The sequence below is a fragment of the Pseudocercospora fijiensis genome, assembly GCF_000340215.1.
Source record: "Pseudocercospora fijiensis CIRAD86 unplaced genomic scaffold MYCFIscaffold_3, whole genome shotgun sequence".
NCBI lineage: Eukaryota > Fungi > Ascomycota > Dothideomycetes > Mycosphaerellales > Mycosphaerellaceae > Pseudocercospora > Pseudocercospora fijiensis.
In genome coordinates this window covers 907586-929361 of record NW_006921534.1, presented here as the reverse complement: position 1 = coordinate 929361, position 21776 = coordinate 907586, and the positions used below count along the sequence as shown (strand labels likewise).

Genomic DNA, 21776 nt, shown 5'->3' with positions numbered 1-21776 from the left:
ATTTGTTCGACTAATTCTATAACCTTCTTGCCTTAAACATACTATATAGTTGTGTAATAATACTAATACCCTCTAATATAGTACGACCGGTTATATACCGACCTATATCGAGCCCTTAAACTAATTCAATCCCTAATAATTCTCAAGCTTGCCGAGCCCTATTCGACGAAAATTCGAACGCTAGTAAGCTAAGTAGACGGAAGAAAAATGTTATAGTTAATATACTCTCTTTTACGCTAGACTATTCTACTTCTTTTAATGCTATCTAGTTAGTATAGTCTTTAAAGGAGTACTTACGCGATTGATCGCTTCTTAAACGCCTATATATATTAATCTTATCAGCTACGTTATTATAGACTATAAAAAGGACCTAATTATATAGTATAGTTTAGTCTAGATACGTAACCTAAACTAAGTTCTAATCTTATATAGCTTTTACTAACTAGCTAGTATTAGTAACTCATCTGGATCTACGAGTGCTACGTTATATAGCATACCGGAAAATACATTGCTAAATAGCAGCGAACAATTAGAGACGAAGGGAAGACAGTTAGGAAGGAAGGGAGGACGAATAGAAAGCACTATATACTAGGGCAGAGGAGGTGCTAAAGGCGGAGGATAGAAGAACCCCTAAGAGGGCATATAGGATAATAATCTCAGAACTCCTTAGAGGACTAAAAGCAATCTACAACTAGGCAAGCTACGTAATTATAAAGGTAGCTAATATAGTTGCAGCAAAGATTACGAAGAAACAACAGGAAACAAGCCTAAACTACCGTACCTAGGTAGCAGTAGCTAGTTAGGAGGCGCTAAAACCCCTAAGGACAGTAGTTAGAGTCTATATTACGGACCTATAGGAGTAAAAGGAAATCTAAGGACTTATAGGGAAAGAGATTGTAGAAAGAATTACAGTTAAAGAGGTAATTAGGGCTAGGAACGAAGGAAAAGGGGTAATTAAGCTATTTATAGTATAAGAGCAGGACAAAAAGAAGCTAGAAATATAAAAAGAATAGACAACTAAGATAGGGAAAACAGCAAAGGTCTCCTAATAGCAATTTATAATTATAGCCTATAGTATAACAAGAAGCTTTAAGGAAGAATAGGATATTGAGAGCCTATAGAGACAAAACCAAGCTATATACTTAGGCCTAAAGATTACAAAAGTAGTATAGATTAAAAGGAAAATCGAGGAGACTAAGAAGCAGTCTTCCCTAATTATCTAGATAGGGAGTGTAGAGCAAGCTAATATAGTACTAGACTAGGGGTTGTTCTAGGACTATAAGAGATTAGAAATAGAGATATATAGAAGCAACTATAGGATAATAGAGTACTTTAAATGTTAACACTATAGATACTTAGTAGCTAAGTATATAAAGACAACCAATACCTACTCCTATTATATAGGGGATTACTAGGTTAAAGAATGCAAAGCATACAAGGGAGAAGCAAGATATATATACTATACTAAAAGACACCCCTCTTAGGCGAAGGAATGCCTAGTAAGAATACAGGTAGCGAGGAAGGCAAAGGAAGCTAGAATCAATACACTAAAAAGATATATAATAAGCTAGGGCAGCTAGGTATAGAAGCAACCTAGCTAAGTGCTACAAAAGAGGTCTAGATAAGATAATAGGTTTATATTTAGGGCCTTACTAGCATAAGAGAGTTACTAGCAACTAGGGAGACTAAGATACCTTAACATTATAGGAAAGGAAGCAGGGTAGACAAAGCTTAGTCAAATATTAGTCTAAAGCGAGGGAAGACTAAAGGAAAACTTATAGGGAAATAATATAGATAAAACCTAATAAACATTGCAATATTACTAAACATTATATAGTATAATATTAATAAGAGCAAAAACAAGGTATAGAGGAGCTTCCTTCAAGCACTAAACCTAAAAGAATATTACATTATTGCAATCTAAGAGCCCTAGCTTAACTTATATACAAAGAGACTAGCAACAGTTAAAGACTTAAGATACTACCTAATTATCTACAACTAGGGAGCCTTAAGGATATATATCTATATTAGTAAGGAGATAGATATAGAAACCTAGTAGGCTCTACTATAGGAGGATAGGGACCTAATATTAGTTTAAGTAGAGACATCCTAAGGTATACTCTAAGTCCACTATATATACAACCTACTACTAGACTTAAGAAGCAGTACCTAACTAAAAACCCTAGAAAGACTACCTAGAGTTATCTAGGGGAATACCTACTAAATCCTACTTAGGGATTTCAACCTCTACTACCCCCTCTAGGGCTTAGACTTTACCCTAGCTTACTACTTCCTAGCAGGAAGACTAATTGATATATTAGAGAGGGAAGAAATAGAAATTATTACCCTAAAGGGACTAATTACTTAGGAGGCAAGAGGAAGCAGTAGCATACTAGACCTATACTTTACATTATATTAGATTAGGAACAGGATTATAAGATACAGGATCAACTAGGAACTAGAAGAATCATTAGACTACTTCCCGGTATAGATTGAGCTAAATATCTAAGCTAATTAGGAAAGGGAACTAGAGGAGAAGCTTAACTAGAAGGGTACCTAATAGGATAGGATTAGGGAGGAACTAGAAAGGGACCAAAAACTAGAGGAACTCTTAACAAAGTACCTACTAAGGCTAGAGGATATTAATAAAGCAGTAGAAGAACTAATAGGAATCCTAAAATAGGTAGCTAGAAAGCATACCCTAGTAAAGAAACATTCACTATACTAGCAACTATACTAGACTAGTAAGTATATAAGGAAGGTTAAAGTAGTAAGGAAGGCTAAGAGGCAGTAGATACAAACCTATACCTAAGAAGCATAGGACAACTATAATAAAGCCTGCTAGGAAAAGAAGATCCAGATTAAGAAAGACAAGATACAAGAATAGAGATCTATAATAGGAATAATTATAAAGAAACTAGAGGAGATATAGAGGATAGCTAAATAGGTAAGGAGACCTAAATAAGATAAGGATATACTACTATAATTCCCGGACATTATAGACTAATAAGGACAAATATAGACTACAATAGAAGGGAAAGTAAGAGCCCTAGGCTAACACTTCTTCTATAGAAAAGTATAAGCAGACCTATTAGATATAAGGGAGATAGAACAAGAGACCCTACTGCTAGGCATACTAAGAGATACCTAGGTTAAACCCGAAACTATTGAAAGGATCCTAAAGAAAATTCTAGGCAATAAGGCACTAGGAGAAGACAAGATCTATAACAAACTTCTAAAAGTATATAGGAAGGGGTTAGCCCTAGTACTAGCTAATATCTTTTTATAAAGCCTAGCACTAGGACACTACCTAAGACTATTTAGGAAGTCCCTAATAGTAGTGCTAAGGAAGCCCTAGAAGGAAGACTATATACAGCTTAAGGCCTATAGACTAATAGCCCTACTTAATATAATAGGTAAGGTACTAGAAAAAATTGTCGCTAAAAGGCTAACAACCTTTACCGAGGAAAGGAACATCCTTCCTAAAGGCTAGATAGGAGGAAGAAAGAAGAGGTTAATACTAATAGCTATAGAACTAATTATAGAACAGATTAAGTATATCTAGCACTATAGTTAAAACTAGGTAGCAACCCTCCTCTCCCTTAATATCTTAGGAGCCTTTAACAATATCTCCTATAAAAGGCTCCTATATATACTTAAATAGAAAGCTATACTAAACTAGATAGTCCAATTTATCTAGTCCTTCCTATAGGAAAGATCAATATAGCTTATTCTAGGCAAATTCAAATTAGACCTAATACTAACTAAAAAGGGAATCCCCTAAGGATTAATACTCTCCCTAATCCTCTTCCTTATCTTTATAGTAGACCTACTCCTACTCCTAGAATTAAAAAACACATTAGCATTAGGGTTTGTAGATAATACGAATATCCTAGCCTAGTCTAAGATAATAGAAACTAACTGTAAGATCCTAGAAGAGAAGCACTAGGAGTATAAAAAATAGGTAAGGAGGTATAGAGCAAAATTCGCCCTAGAAAAGTACTAGCTTATCCACTTTAGCAAGGCTAAATCAACCTATAATATAAAGCAATCAATTACTATCTAAGGCTTTGAAACCCAACTATTAGTAGAGCTTAGGGTACTAGGGATCTAGCTAGATCTAAAACTAAATTAGGGACTATAAGTAAAGAAGGCAAAGCAGAGGGTAGATGCTAATATACAATCTATTAATAGGCTTATAGCCTCTATATAGGGGGCTACATTCGAGAAAGCTAAAGTTATATACAAAGCAATTATTAAGCTAGTAATACTATATAGAGTATAGATATAGACAGCCTAGGAGAAAACACTAAAGAGGATTGAACAACTAGTTAGTAGGTCCTAAACCTAAAGCCTAAAGAAAATCCTAGGAGTATACAAAACTATACTAATAAGGGTAGTAGAAATAGAATTAGGGATCCTACTAGTTAAACAATACTTTAAGGGACTAAGACACCAATATATAGCAAAGACAATAGAATACTTAGCCTAATAGACTATCTACAAAGCAATAGACAAGATAAAAGCCTAGTATATTAGGACTAGGAGGCGAGACAGACTATAAATAACTCCCTAGAAAGTTAAAGACCTAGAGCAATATAGAGTCTTAATAAGAGAAATGCTAGAGAAAGAGCTTTAGGAACTAAATATAAGACTAAAGGAAGACAAACTAAAGGGAGAGAAACAAAGCCTAGTAGAATTAATTGCTAGACACCTATAGGAGCAGGAATAGAATAAAACACAAGTCAGACTAGGAACCCTAAAGGCACTAATCAAATTTAGTTAATATAACTACTAGCTCTACAAGGACCTAAACAGGGCCGAAGCAAGCCTAGCTATCTAAATTAGATCTAAATACATTAGACTTAGATCTTACCTATTTAGAAGAAACGTCCTAGGAATTAAAAGTAGGGCTTACTAATATAGCTACCAATCTCAGAACCCTAAGTATATACTACTAGTCTACCCTTAATAGTTAGAAGGTAGAAGTAATTAGAGACTAAAAGCAATAGAAAGGGAATACGATAAGCTAATCTAGAGTAAAGAAGACCTAAAGAGGATAGTAAAGTAGATCATTAAATAGGGATTTATACAACAATTCGTACTAGCAAGGGAAACTAAGGAGTAGATAAGAAGGAGGGAAGAAGAGGGGGAAAGAAGGGCAGGGCAGTAGGCAAGGTAGTTAGAGGGTAACAACTATAACACTAGTATACCCTAGAGGAAGGAGAACAAGGAAACAAGGAAGATCAACACTTATAAATAGGACAGGAGGGAGGTTTTTACTAACTAAGTTGGTTTCCTACCTAAAACAATATATAGAAACAGACCTACATAGGCCGAAAGGCACTACAACAGGCAAATGAAATATCTATCTATCTAGTATTAGTAACTCTCTTTAAATATTATAGAAGCTATAGTAGGTAAATTAGTATATAGGAGATTGTATACTAATCGGAGAAGGTAATACGAATACTTCCTAGCTTCTAACTCTTATATCTTACTAGCTCTTATACTCTCCTAGATATAGTATCTTATTATCTATTTAGAATAGTATAGGTATAGTATAAAAGATAGCTACTAATCCCTTTAACCGTATATAATCTCTTCTAGAACTTCGATTAGTAAATACTATATAAAACCTCTGCTAAATAGTAGTAGAAAGCTACTAAACTGTAATTTAGTCTACTAGTTAGTCATCCCTTTCAAGTCCTATATAAGGTAATAGGCGACTATAGTGTTATACTAACGCTATAAAGGCGTCTTGTTTAAGACAACTAACATAGCCTCCCTAACTACGTCTATATCTAATATACCTATCCTTAGCATAAACTATAATATCTCTATACTATTAATAGATTACCTAAAGCGATAGAAAGCTACTATACCTTCTAGTAGTAGGAGGACTATAATTCTAGTAGAAGCCGTATAGACTACAATCTTCCCTTCTACGTAGAACACGGTAGCTAGTGCCTTATATCTTATATACAAACGCCCTCCTAGTACTACTAAAGCCATTTAAGAAGAGAAGAGATAACATCTACTCTAGCTTTAGCCCGATGTCTTCCTAAATCTATATAAGCTCCGTATATTAGTTGAATTCTATCTCTCGCTATATTAATCTATATTAGGCTTTAATTATAGCTACGAGTAGTTAGTAGTTAGAGAAGCCGTACTTAACTATATAGAAGAACGTACGACTTAGGGGATACCTAAATCTTAACTCTTTAAAAGATTATATACGGAGTACTAGAGGTTATATTATTTATAGTAGCTATAAATACCTTATTCTTCTATAGTAGGAATATCGCGAAAACAACTTAATCAAATACTAGATACGCTATCTAAGAGGTAAAAGAACTAGCTAAGTAAAGAGTACTTTAGCCTTTATAGTAGAATAAAGCGAGAAGAAGGGCTCTATAATAAGTACTACTATAAGTATAAATATAGCAAGTGCTTAATATAAAGGCACTATTATAAAATATAAGTATAGTAAACTAGACAAGGCTTATCTACTAAGGAAATAACTATTGCTACTATATCTAAGTAAATAAGAAGAGCTATTTATAGATAGTAAAGAGACAATAATGCTTTAGTAATCGCCCTCGGTAAACTAGGATAATTATTTACGCTAAATAGTTTCCGTCTAATAACTATTTAATAGATCTATCGCCGGTCTATAACGCTTCGATTTATAGAGGATTACTATTTTAGATTATCTATAGATAAGATTGCCGCCGATATTGTAAAGTAGTAGCCCTAGTAGAGAAACCTACTATAGTAGTAAGCTATACTCCTATAGCGCGGCCTTACCGCTAAAACTACTAGATCAAGTTATAGCTCGGCTATATATAGTATATTGCCTTTATAGCTTTTATAGTTAGTAGAGAAATGTTATAACAGAATATAGTATCAAGTCTCGTACTAAAACATTAGCATATTAACATCCTATCGTTATTATACTAAATATACTTACTAGCGTACTTTAGTAAGAACTATAGTAAACAACTAGATTCCTTATTACTATAGGGGATTATTATTAGAACTTACGCCGCTTTATCTTTATCCTAAATTTTTTAAGTCTAGTTTAGCGAAGAAGTATTTTAAGTTTAAGTATAAATACTCTAAGTTCTAATAGCGATAGATATTAAATAGAAAAGGAAAGAAGCGAGAAACCTAAATCTTAGTATAGCTTATCTATATAGGTTTACTATCTTCTTAATTAGGAATCCATCGTATTAAACTCTAATCTAATACGAATCTAATACAGATCTAATATACCTAAGCCTAAGTTTATTAGCTAGTATTATCTCGATCTAGTTTAACAACTAGGTCTTATAGGATATTAATTTAAAATTCTAGGAGAAACTTTAGGGCTAATTAGGTTCTATCCTAGTTTCTAATTAGCTAGAGTACTAGTAGTAGCTATAGAGGGTTCGAATAAGTTGAGATTCTAGTATTCTAATAGAGAGTAGTCTTTAATATAATTTTAGATTCTACGGATCTCTAGAGTTTTCTAGAAACGACTAGAGCTACTAATTATTATTTAGATAGCTAGTCTAGGGATCCTAGCTAGTTTACAGTTCGTATAGGAGTCTAGAAATTAGTTAGGAACTTGTATTTTAGGGATAAGCTTTTATAAATAGGGATAAGCTTTTATAAATTCGATTACTTTAAGAATGCCTAGTTCTATTATCTATAAATCTAATTGTAAAATTCAAGCTAGGGATATCTAGCACTATATATAAACTACTATATATATATATAGAACATTATAGGATCCTAGTAGCTAATATTATTAATAAAATAGCGAATACGATAATTAGCGAAAGAAGTAAGCTTATTGCTATTTAGTTTGCTACTACTACTATAGCTTCTAATACTTTGTAAATATATACTCTATATAACTATATATTCTGCTTATTCGAGGCCTATTTAAAGACCCTTAAGGATAACCTTCCGGCTAAGACTAATTCTATATAGATCTCGGAAATACGCCCTAAGCTTAGATAGGAACTTATCCTTAAATTAGACCGCCGCCGTATATTTAAATAAGCTAACCTTATACGCATTCAATTTATAGTTAAAGTGGAAATAGCTAAACGAGCTATTTAGCTTTAGTAACGACTAGAATCGAGGATCCGACTAGCTAGTACTAACCGTAGCAATCGTAGTACCCGCGGAGGAAACTAAGGTTCCTACTAGAACAATAGTGCTAATAATAGGAATAGTAACAATAACTATAGAAGAGGCCGTAGCCGGCGGCTATATAGAGGAGGCCGCGATAGGGGCCGTAGAAGGGGCTCGTATCCCTATAATACTAACCGCTCGACTAATAATAGTAGTAATAACGGTTATAGCAACCCCCTAACTAGATTAAAGTGCTTTAACTGCGATAGTACTAGCTACCTACTAGGCTAATATAATAAACCTAAGGACTAGGCCCGAATTGACCGTACTTCCGCTAAGTATAGGAAACACCTCTTAGCCGCTAACGCTACCCCTATCGGCCCTTTTAATTAGTCGAAAAAAGAATAAGCGCCGCACTAACTATTAGCCTTGTACGGCGTAAAACTATCGACATTGTACTAGCTATTATACGTACCTGTCTTATATAGGACACGTATAGAACTAACTATAAAACTAAGGTTATACTAGATCTAGGAAATTCGGTTAGTACCCTTATTAATTACTACCTAGCTAAGCAATTAGACCTCCGATAATTGCCTAGAACTAACATACTAACCCTTGCTTAGTTTAATAACGCTCGGCACTTAACCTATAGGGCTTACTATATTCCTATAGTTCTAAGAGACGACCTCGGCAACGAGCGCTTACTAGATAGATTTCACTACCTACGTAGTAGACATAGACAACCTTCTATCCGATATTGTTATTAGTAACCCTATTCTTAAGCACTATGCTATAGTTATAGACTTAGGCAGCTAATAGTAGCGATTTAGAATTGCTAGGAGAGAGGACATTAAATATATTAATATTAGCGAGTGTCCTAACAATATCCGGGTCCTATTTATCGGCAGCCTAATACCTGCCTTAGCTAATCCGACGGCTAATCTTCTCGGTAGAGATAACGATAAACCTTTACCCCCTAATAGTATAGATCCTAACTAGCTTGCTCGTATACTATAGCCTGTTCGAGAAACCTATATTAATATATTTAAATACTACCTAGCATCGACATTGCCTATATTTAAAGAGACAGATTATAAGATTAATATTATAGAGGGTAAAGAGGTCCCTTTTAGGCTACTCTACAACCTTAGTAAACGAGAGCTTGCTATATTACGTAAGTACCTAGATAAGAACCTAGCTAATAGTCGAATTTAGTATAGTAACAGCCCTGCTAGTATACCTATCCTATTCGTACTAAATAAGGATAGTAGCCTACGCCTATATATCGATTATCGTAGGCTTAATGCTATTACTATTAAGGACCGCTATCTACTTCCGCTTATTAATAAGACCCTCGATCGCCTTTCTAGCGCCTATTTCTATACTATATTAGACATTAAGGATGCGTACTATCGTATCTATATTCGTAAGGGCGATAAATAGAAGATAGCCTTCTATACTCTATAAGGGAATACCCTTCTATACCGCCGAGACCCTTACTAGGCACCTATAAGGCACCCTAGAGGTGCCTTGCCGGTAATCCCGAGTTACCTAACTCTTAGCACTATAGGATAAGGCGCCTATTCCTACCTCGAGAATCGTTCGTTCCTTCGGCGATATCGTTAAATACTAAGACTACTATTCGCTCGTATTAATACTCCCTATATACTACTTTCTTATAGAATATCGCCTCCGAATCCTCCTTAGGAGTATAGCCGTACTAAGTACGACCTCTAAATAGTAGTACCTACGTCGTCGGTACCTACTAGGCCCCTTCGAGGTGCCTCTAAGCTACCCGAAAGCACCTCTAACTAACGTACCTACTCCTAACGTAGCACTACCTACTTATTAGTACTATGCCTCCTAAAGGAAGTAGTAAGGCCGCCGGCGGAACCGGTATATCGTTATCTAAGGGAAAAGGTCCTAATATTAACCCTCTAGTAGAAGAACAAACATTCCCTACCGGACCTAGAGACTAACTTTAGGACGATAACGAAGAAGATAACGATATCGCTCCGGACGATACCGCAAGTGCCTTAAAGGGACCTCGTAGCTCCCGTATAAGTAGCCGTACGGAATCTAGTCCTAAAGAAGCCTATAGACCCCGTAGTAGTTCGGTTTCCGAACTACTAAACGTATATAGTTTAGTTTCTTAGCGGCGAACTAGCTCCCTAGTTCCGGTTTAGTTTTTTCGAACTATATAGATTCCTAGTTTGAACTAGAGACTATATTAGTTTTACTATAAGGACACTCTTATTCGACTACCGGCTACAATTGCCGGCTATAATAGTAACTCTATTACATTTACTATGCTCTTTTGCCGTTGCTAGGGCGTAGTTACTGTTACTAGGGCGTAGTTTTGCTATAAGGACACTCTTATTCGACTGCCGGCTACGATTGCCGGCTATAATAGTTACTAGGTTATATTTACTACGCTCTATTACTATTACTAGGGCGTAGTTGCCGTTACTAGGGCGTAGTTACCGTTACTAGGGCGTAGTTGCTATTACTAGGGGGTAGTTGCCGTAGTTGCGAAAGCTTACTTATATAACGTTACGTAGGCGGCAATAATTAGGGCTTTGCGATATTCTTATACTTTTAACTTCTTCCTCTATACCTATACCTATAATAACTACTATACGCTACGCCCCCGCCCCTTTTCCTTATAATAGTAAAAGAGAAGCGCGCCGCGCGCTAAATAGAAGATAGAACTAAAGACCGCGAGTTTATTTTACCTAAGCGTCTAACTAAAAAGCGCAAAACTAAAGAGGAGTACTCTACGAAGAAGAATTCCGTACAAGACCGCGAGAGAAAGGAGAAGATAGATAAGGATAAAAGAGCTAAGGATAAGAGAAGAAAGGCGCGGAATAAGGCATTCTATCGATAGCTAGCGCCTATAGAAAAAAGTAAAGGTTAGAATAAGAAGACAACCTAAGAGAAGGCTAAGAGGAGGAAAGAATTGCGGCTAGTTTTCGAGCGTAAAGTTCTAGTAGCGTAAGTCAATCTAGCTAGCGGCCGTAGCTAGCAGCTATAGCCGGCAGCCGTAGCCGGCAGCTATAGCCGGCATATTTTTCTTTAATATGTTAACTAATAGCATTTAGACCTATAGCCGCTACCTCTATCGATACGACCGATAGTAACGGAGATATTTAGATAGCCGAGAACAATAATACTAGAGTTTAGGATACCGCGATAGAGCTTAATACTACGAATAAAGGAACTAAAAAAAGCGAGGAGATACTATACGTCGATCTAGTAATAGGTACAGTCTTAGGGCCTAACGCTATAGACGATAAGCGCTAGGAGTAGATCGAGTACAGTTAAAGAGACGAGATACTAGTAAAGGGCTAAGGTATAAGTCCTATTAATCTAGAAAATTATAGTTAAAGCTACTACGAAAAGCTAGCAAGGATTAGAATCGAGACTAGTCGTCTTTATATCCTCGATATAGAGTAGAAGTTTCTTTATTAGTATTAGAGCGAAGCCTTTACGTCTATAAAGGCAAAGTAGCTTACGATTAATGCGATTAGGGCTAGGTATCTAGGGACGGTAGAAGTATTACTATAGGAGGAAGGGGTATAGGTAATTATTCTATACTTGGCATATATAGCCGGCGTTCGTAGCCGGCAGATACTAACAGTTAAATAGAAAGCGTTTCTCGAAGGTAGAGTGCTACTACTATATAAAATCTTTACTAAGGCAGAGAGGGCTTATATCCGGAATCTAAGCTACTAGTAGGACAGGTTAGCGTTAGAATTCTCTAAATCTCTATATAAGCCTCCGAAGGATTACCTATTCTAGCGATACGGCTTTATCTCGACTACTCCGTAGGTACCCGACGAAGCTCGAGCGCTCTTTAAGGTCTTTACTAAGAAGCGGAAGGAGTTCGAGGATTAGGATTAGTTAATAGAGCTATTAGTTAGTCTTAGGTTTCGTAGTTAGACTCGGCCTAAGTATTTGCTTATCGAGTATCTTATACCGAAAGAGGATAGATTAAGACTAAAAACGAGCTTAGATTCGTTAGGTATAGTAGCTCGGTTCCGTTAGTAGGAGAGAGCCGCCGTATAGAAGGCAAAATTTAGGTAGTTAGGGTAGCTAAGAAAGAAATTCTAGTAGTTAGGCTAGCTAGGGTAGCTAGGAAAAAAAAATCTAGTAGTTAGGTAGCTAGGAAATAAAAAAAAGGTAGCTAGCTATTTACTACCTAGCTATTCCTAACGATACGATACTATAAAAGAAAGGGTGTTTCCCTATAGCTACTAGTATATATCTACTACTCCTAAGTCCTTACCTTACTATACGAAACCTTAAAATATGCCGACCGATATTATATATATACTTAGCGCTATACTAGGAAGGGTAACAACGAGACGATAGTCGAAATAGTCTAGTATACGAGCGAGATTGCGATAACGTCGAGAGGAGGTCGTATACTTACCTTCGAGCCTATCGAGTCCTAGACGACGATTAGGGCTAGATTTATCCTCTCCGAATCCTAGTAGTAGGAATTTATTATAGGGTACTACTACCTAGTCCTTACCTTTACGGAGTCTAAGTAGAAGGTTGTTCGGAGATATAAGAACATCGAGTATTAACCCGGAAATCTTCGAAAAGGCTAGCTAGGCGTATCTTTAAAAACCCGAGTATATAGAGCAGTTTAATTAATAGGTCTATAAGATATAGTTCCCTTTATACCTACGTTTAAAGGAGTATAAACTCCGGAAGTACTCGATGCGATAGGGGAGTAAGGAGCGAACGGATATATTCTAGAAGTTCTTTATAGAGGGGGCATTATACCGTTATACGACTTCTCGACTTAAAGGTTAACTAGTAATTGTCTATAACTTCTACGGTTCAATCTTAAAATACCTAAAACTAGGGGATAGGAACTTATTGCCTATAAACTATCTCTATTCTAAACGGTATCGGGAATCTTAAGGAGAGAGGAGAGTTAATATAGATATAGCGTTCTAGAAAGAGGTATATCTTCTAAAATACCGGCTATAGCTACCGGCTATAGCTGCCGGCTATAGCTACCGGCTATAGCTACCGGCTACAGATTCCGGCTATAGATTCCGGCTACTTAAATCAACCGTAGAGGTCTAGCTAATTATTATAGGCTACGCTTAAGGAAGCTCTAGGATTAAAGGCTACCGATTTCTCCCCCGAAGACTTTAAGCAACTAGCAAACGAAATACTAGCTATAAACGGTCTTCCGGAAGACTTCTACGAAAGGGAGTCTATATAGAAGATATACCTATATCTTATAAACTACCCTCCCCTATTTCTCGGCGCGATAACCTAGCGTATTATATTCGAAAAGAATAAAGAGGCTACGTTAGACGATATTCGGGAGATCCTCCGTAATACTCGCCGAGTAGCTATTACTATCGATAGCTAGTTAAGCCGGACTATAAGAGCCTCCTTCCTCTCGATTATACTATACTTTATCAATTCGGATTAGAAACTCTAGGAACTTATAATCGGATTCCCTGAAATTCTAGGTTCCTATACTAGTAAGGATATAGCGAAGCTTGTCTATACGGCAATAGATAGGGTAAGCGTAACAACGAAACTAATCTCGATTACTACGGATAACGCTAGTAATAATCGAACATTATATAAGGCGTTGTATATACAATTCACTCGTATATATCTTTAAAATTACTAATTATATCGATAGGGTCGAGTACGTAGAGGAGATTATAAGGTCTATAATCTAGCTTAATCTTCCGAATGTTAAGCTCGCTACGATTCCGGATACGTACGATAATACGCACGATAATAACGATAAAGAGGAGCCTATTAATAGCCCTAGCCCTATTAAATCGGAGCCGACGTCGTTACTAGTTATATCCCTATAGAAGTTTCCCTACCTCGCTTATACAGTTTAAATCGCGATCCGAGCCCTCTTTAAGACGCTTAAAATTATACTATTAAACGACGACTAATAGAAGATCCTAGATAAGGATAAAGCAAAGTCGAAAGTCGAGAAACTTATTATAGTAATAAGACGGGATAAGGTAGAGAGCCTCGCTCTCGTTTTATATAAGGTATAACTTTTGTCCGTAGCCGGCACCTATAGCCGGTAACCTAGTATAGTTCTAACTCTTTTTCTCTAGCTTCGTCGTCTAGTAATATATACGAACTCGAGCTTATAGAGATATAACCGATTCGAGGCTATTTAAAAGAACCTAATCGAGCGCCCTAAAACCGATACCTAGAATATCGTATAGAATAAGCGATAGCAAAAGCGGCCTCCTTAGCGCCTACTCCGTTTTATCTAAGACGTTAAGACCTAGTTCGATTCGACTTTCTATATAGTTACGAAGGGATATACTTTACGTACCGCTCTCGAGATCTATTAGAGTTCCGAGGGTATTAAGTAGCTCGGCCTTACCGCCGCTAAATAGCGCTAAGTAGAGTATCTCGTCGATATTAGTAAGCATTACGCGAAGGTTACTACTACGATTAGAAGAACCCGAGGACCGACGATCTACCTTATCTTTACGTACTATAACTAGCTCCTTAACGAGCTCGAGGAAACTATAGCTAAGCTAGCTAAGAAGAGCGTTCCTTAGAAAGTAGCTATAACGAAAGCTATAGACACCTCCTATACTAAGTTATATAAATATTATAGTACTACCTTTAAGTCGTTCGGGGATATCTATAGCGTTATATACTTACTTAACCCGGTAGAAAAGGATATATACTAGTAGAGGCCGGAATAGAAGAGGGACGAGGTATAGCCGAAGTATTACTAGACTATTCTAGAAAAGATATTCTACGAGCGTCGGAAAGAAACTAGTCTAAATACAGCTCCTATAAAGAAAAAGAAGGTTTAGAAGGCTCTAATATTATACCTATTTCGTAGGTAGGAAGTAGAGGCAGAAGAGGAAGCAACTACTAAAGTAAATAAAGAAGAGTTCGATCTCTATCGGCGCGTAAGTAAGTATAAATCCGTAGGCTCGGAAAGAGGGCTAATAATCTCTAAATCTTACCGGTCTTCTAGACGAATTCGGAGACGATATTCTCGCTATATAGCAGCGGTTAGAGCCTAAGTTTCTAACGATAGCGTCGGTCGCTCGGGACGTCCTCGCTATCCCGAGCGTAGGTATAGGCTATAAGAGGTCTTTTAGTATCGCTCGTTACTAGGGCCGCTTTAATCGAATATACTCGCCTACTACCTTCGAATCTATTATAGTATTCCGATACTATCTCCTCTACTAGAATCGCTAAGGTAGGTTACTAAAGATTATACTAAAGGAGTTAATCGAGGAATTAAAAAACCTTAAGATCGAAGAAACCTAGAAGCGCGAAGAGAATACGAAATTTAGTCTAAGCGAAACCCTAATTAGCGATAACGAAGAGGAGGAGGGCGGAGGTAGAAGGCGATACTAGGTCGAGAAGCGGAAACGTATATAGGCTTAGAGTAGCTTTAAGGAAACGAAGCGTTTACATATAAGGTAATATAGCCGGCGTATATAGCTAGTATATATCCGAAATATATTTCGAATTCCTAGGACCTAAATAGACTAGTTACTATAGTAACCGACCCCGCTTACCTACGGACTATTTCTAATTCTCTATTCGCTCTTCCTCTCCTTCTTCCCTTTCCCTATATTCTTAAAGACAAATATACCTTAAGGATTCGGCTCTTCGGGCCTTCCTAAGCCCGCTACCTCCCCTTCCTTAAGCTACTATCCTTTATTCGAATCTAACGATAACCTACTAAGGCGGTTTAATAGAAGACTATTTATTCTAGAAGGTAAGAAGCATTAATATCTCCTTACGATTATATACTTATTAATTTTCTAGGTCCTACCGATATACCCTCGTCGCCTAAACGTATAGATAAATATCTTTAGAGGCTAAAGGGTAAGGATAAAGCAAGCTAAGTATAGGGAGACTATAGCGAGAACGAGATATCGGAAGAGCAAGGCTCTCCGTAGTATATACGAAGGAAGGGGGTTCCTCGGAAAACAGTACCGAGAAATAAGAAAGCTATAGGTAGATAGGAGAAGGCTAAAAAGAGTAGGCGGACGAAGACTATTACGAAGAAAAGTTATCTTTCTATTAAAAGAAAGGGAATAAGGTAGGACTCGACGATAAAGAAGCGGCGCTTTAAACTAGGTACTATTACCCTTCGCTAGATCCGGCTTTTCTAAAACAAAAGAGGGACCGAGCTTTTAATCCCTAAGACTCCCTTCTAGCGACTCGTCCGAGAAATTATATTAGATTTTCGGTCTAGTATACGATTTACGGCTAAGGCGATTAGTACTCTTTAGGAAGCTACGGAGGCATTTCTCGTAACCGAGCTTAAGCTTTTAAACCTCCTTACTATCTATACGAAGCGGGTTACTCTTTAAAATAAAGATATATAGCTTCTAGCTAAAATTCGGCGTCGGTTTATAGCGGATTAGTTGGAAATTGTATTTAGTCGTTAGATTAACCTAGGAGGAGGCCTATTTTCGCATCCTTTTACCGGCTATAGGTACCGGCTATATTTCTAATTTTATCTCCGCGCCGTCCCTAAATCTAAGGTACGAAGTAGAAACCTAGCGCTCTATATTTACCCGGCTATTATAGAGACGAGCTATATTTAGATTAGTTTCTTCGTATATCGCGACCTAGCGGGTAGTAAGCGAAAGGGCGATAGAACGTTTATAATACGTCTCTATTTAGACCTAAAATATAAAGGTCCTAAGGAGCCCTAGTATCCTAACTATAAGGAGATTCTTTAGTATTAGCACTTTAATCCTCTATACTACGAGGCAGATAGTAAGCCTACGAGAGAGAAACTTTAACGAGAAATTCTCTATAATACGTAGCGCTATTACATAGCTATAGATACGTACTAAGTCCGGCAACTCGAAGAAGAATTAAGATAGCGTATTAGCGACCGAGGAGGAGATCGATAGTATACTAGTAGAGTCGAGGTCTTATAAGCGAAGTATAAGATAATATAGGCTCTTAGTCGTATAGAGTAACGTACTATATAAATAACTAGGCGTACTACTCTTATTTACTTACGACCTATATCCTAGGATGCTCTTCTCGTACTTTTTATACTCTTTTCTAATACCTTACCTATAATCGCTCCGCGATAACCGAGTAAATATAAGCTATAGGATTTCCGCTCGGTACCTTAGCCTTCGAGATACGGCGGAGTTAATTCTCTATAATACGTAGCGCTATTATATAGCTATAGATACGTACTAAGTCCGGCAACTCGAAGAAGAATTAAGACAGCGTATTAGCGACCGAGGAAGAGATCGATAGTATACTAGTAGAGTCGAGGTCTTATAAGCGAAGTATAAGATAATATAGGCTCTTAGTCGTATAGAGTAACGTACTATATAAATAACTAGGCGTACTACTCTTATTCACTTACGACCTATATCCTAGGATACTCTTCTCGTACTTTTTATACTCTTTTCTAATACCTTACCTATAAGCGCTCCGCGATAACCGAGTGAATATAAGCTATAGGGTTTCCGCTCGGTACCTTAGCCTCCGAGATAGGGCGGAGTTAAATTTAGAGCGATAGCCGGCACTCGTAGCCGGTATATAGAGACGGTAGTAGGCCTTTTCCTACTAAATAACTAGCTTGTTTAGTATAGCCTACCTAATATTTCTTATATTTACTAGCAATAGGCCTAGGTTACTTATAAGATTACTATAGCTAGTAAAGGCATTACTAAAGAATATCTATACTATAGTAGGATACTATTATTACGCCGGCTATTTATTAAAAGGAGGCTTTCGCCTATTACTATACCGGCTATATATACCGGCTATATTTCAAAGTCTGCCGTACCTACCTTTTTTAGCCGTACCTGCCTTTTTTAGCCGTACCTGCCTTCTTTCCTTGCTCTAACGTTACTATAATATAGGCTTACGCGAAGCTTACTCTATTACCTAGCGATACCGCGATACTACCTCTCTCGCTATATTCAACCTTCGTATCGATACCTATACCTCTACGCTCTATATCTACTACCTCCGTAATACCCTCGCTCCGCGCGCGCCTTCGTATACCTTCGTAATATACTTTTTTCCTTAATTCGACGACTTTTATAATAGCGAGTCTACTTAACTAAGTTACGACGCCTCGTAAGAAGGGACCTACTGCTTCTACGGGTCGCAATAAGATCGGAAATAATAGAACGAGTATAGTATATTAACGTAAGAGGGCTACTACTACTACTGCTAGCTCCGGTACTAGAAAGGGCGTCGCGAGTAAGGCTCCGCGTAAGATAACGGCGGGCAAGGCTCTACGTAAGACGACAACTAGCGCTTCTACTACTAGTAGCAATCGTATAAAGCGTCGATAGCGCCTAGGAAGTAAGTCCTATTTATAGCCGGTAGCGTAGCCGGCAGCGTAGCCGGTAGCGTAGCCGGCATTCTTACTATCTTTTTACTAATCCTTCTTTAGCCGTAGCCCTCCGTAAGATTCGGTAGTATTAGAAGAGTTCTAAGCTCCTAATCCGTAAAGCTCCTTTCTAACGACTTATTCGCGAAATTGCCTAGGATTATAGAACGGACCTTCGCTTCTAAGCTTCCGCGACAGGCGCCCCCTAAGAGGCTACAGAAGCCTACCTAGTTCGTATCTTCGAATATATATTTCTCTTCTACCTCTTTTCGGACTATACTAATACTATTTTAGCGGTTAACCTTATAGCTATTTACGCGAAGCGTATAACGATTATAGATAAGGATTTTAAAGCACTCGATTAGATTCTAAAAGGCTAGAATATCTATATTCGAGATAGTACTAGATAGGATAGATATACTAGTAGGAAGGATGTTCGTAGTATCGTCTACAAGCTTTTCTATATACGAAATAAGCCGCTATTATACGGCGCTACATACCGCGCTCTAAATACTCTCTAAGTATACCTATATAGTATAGTATACTTTATTAGCCGTATAGAATAGAAGTCTTCGAAAAACCCGTTAGTACTTAGGAGTAAAAAGGCCGACTACGCTGCCGGCTACGCTGCCGGCTACGCTACTAGGTCTTATAAAGAACTAAAAGAATATAAACATTCTAGTTAATTTATATTAGTTTAGATTTTTATAAAAAGAAAACAAGGAAAAAAGGAGGAAGATTAAAGAACCTAATACTTATAGTTATAGGCATTATCCCTGTTCTCTAGACTATATTATATACCTACTTTCGCAACTCTACCTAATACTCCTACTAAATATCCTTACACTCTACCTACTAGAAATTTAACTAGGTACCTAGACCTATAGCTACCTCTATATCTTTTACTATCTTCTATAGGTTAAAGGACTCCTCTATAGTAGCCTCTACTTCCTTATATAATACGAAGTTACTACCTACCCTATCCTTAATATCTACTAAATAACCTAGAGTTCTAAGGAACGAACTAGCATTCGGCCGTAGTATAGCGAGTAACTAGTAGAACGCCCTATAGAGCTACCTTATAGCTATTTCGTATATAGTACCGATATCGAGGGAGGAGCTATCCTAGTACTTAATATTAGAGTATAGTTTAGTAGGAAAGTGCTAGAACTTCTTAAAGAGAGCTTCGACGGAAATCGATAAGTTCTACCTAGATCTAGATAAAGATATTCTACTAAGTAGTTAGGGAATTAAACCGTAAACGAAAGGATGAAATTTATACCTAAGGAGTATAGTTTCCGAACTAAACTATAATGCCTTATATATATATATATACTTTTGATTAGTTAGTGCCCTTAGCTAATTGTCTATAGATTTAAGGTTATATAAGTACCTTTATACAACTACGTAGCCTAAGTAGGATTCGAAAATTCTATAAGTACTAAGGACTAAAAATGCCGGCTACGCTACCGGCTACACTACTAAGTCTTATAAAGGGCTTACTTGAAGCTACGTATATATTCGTACACTTCTTAAAAACCGATAAATTATATAGTTCGAACTAGCTACTTATATAGTTGCTTAGCAAACTAACCTAAACTAAACTAGAGTTTCGGCTTAGCAAACCAAACTAAACTAACCCGAACTACTACGGGGTCTACTAAAAAGGTATAAACCTAAACAAAGAGATCCTATTATACAAATATAGACTATATACTAGATTATATATTATATTTAGATTTTAGAAATTATATCTATCCTTACTATTTAACTTGTTATTAAATATAAGTCTTTAAATTTTACAAAAACAGAATAGAACAGAATAGAATAGAATAGAATAGAATAGAATAGAATAGAATAGAATAGAATAGAATAGAATAGAATAGAATAGAATAGAATAGAATAGAATAGAATAGAATAGAATAGAATAGAATAGAATAGAATAGAATAGAATAGAATAGAGATATACTAGTCATTTAGCTTTCTAGTTTGCCGAATCCTATTAACGAGATCCGGATTTGTAACGAAGGCTCGGCCCTAGAAAGAAGGATTAGTATATCCCTAGAGTAATGCAGAGCGCACGTATCGTACAAACGCAATGAGGATGTCCTTGTCGCGATATTCCCGATCAAGTGCATCGGCTGCAGACTTGGGACTAAAGCCGCCTGCGAGAAGAATTGGCGAAGTTGCTGCCCACAGATCGACGAAAGGCTGCAACGATTCACCTGCTTCTACATCCGCTCTCCCTGCGATTCTACTCTCAACAAAGTGAACGTATGCGATGTCCAGCCTTTTCAGCCCAGTCAGTAAGTCTGTGAATTGTGAGATGGTGTCCTCTTTATTCATGCCCATTCCGCTATACGTGCTCCAGGGCGAGATTCTGAAACCCACGCGCGATGGGCCTACAGCTTCGCACACCGCCTTGGTGACCTCGAGTGCGAATCGAGACCGATTTTGCACACTTCCACCCCAGGAATCTGTGCGTCTGTTGACGACACTCTGCGTGAATTGGTCAATAAGAGAGCCATTTCCGCCGTGAAGCTCTACGCCGTCAAACCCGGCAGCTTCTATAGCGTTCCTCGCAGCCGTAACATAGTCGTTTATGTATACCTGAATCTCATCTTCACGCATTGCCCGCGGAACGTGGCCCTCTTGCGTTTCTGCGACAGCAGAACTACTGACCACGTCGCCTGTTCCATCGCGTTGTTTAACCGCTGGATCAGCAGAGCGTCCTACAGCCCACAACTGCAGGAAGATGTAGCTGCCCGCTTGGTGGACACTTTCCACAGCTCTTCTCCAGCCATCAATCTGCTTTTTGTTCCACATACCAGCTCTTTTTTCCGTGATGCCACCGGCTCGCGCAGAGATGAATGTAGCTTCGCCAATGATCATGGTTCCTGGCTCGCGTGCCCGACTGCCATAATACTCAGCAGCAGCGTTCGCTTGGAGCACGTGTTCGTCGTTCGCCAAGTTGCTGCATAAAGGACCCATCACGATTCGGTGGGAGAGGTCGACTTTGCCGACGCGGATGGGCTTGAAGAGCCTACTGTTCGCTGTAGCCATTGTCGCTCGAACTTGGTCTGGTGAGTGCTCCCCTTGCAGTGGTTTGTGGCTAATCTCTGAAGCAGTATGATCCTAGCCTGCAAGTCAGTGCCTCAATGAGATTATCACAAGGTCTCGAGCGGTTCAAGAAGCGCCGACTTCATAGAACGCAATAGATCGGCAGCTAGCTCTTGCGTGCTTGAGCTTCACCCATGTCCATGGATGCTCTACT

The 21776-nt window shown here is 37.7% G+C and overlaps 1 protein-coding gene across 1 annotated transcript; it reads right to left on the bottom strand.

Moving 5' to 3' along the window:
• Window positions 1-1089: 1089 nt before the first annotated feature.
• Window positions 1090-21764, bottom strand: MYCFIDRAFT_172947 (uncharacterized protein; the record flags this gene model as incomplete). Its single annotated transcript, XM_007926308.1, has 6 exons — window positions 1090-1115; window positions 11062-11072; window positions 20598-21548; window positions 21578-21637; window positions 21674-21728; window positions 21755-21764. The coding sequence occupies 6 exons, from the start codon at window positions 21762-21764 to the stop codon at window positions 1090-1092; spliced, it is 1113 nt and encodes a 370-aa protein (XP_007924499.1).
• Window positions 21765-21776: the final 12 nt, after the last annotated feature.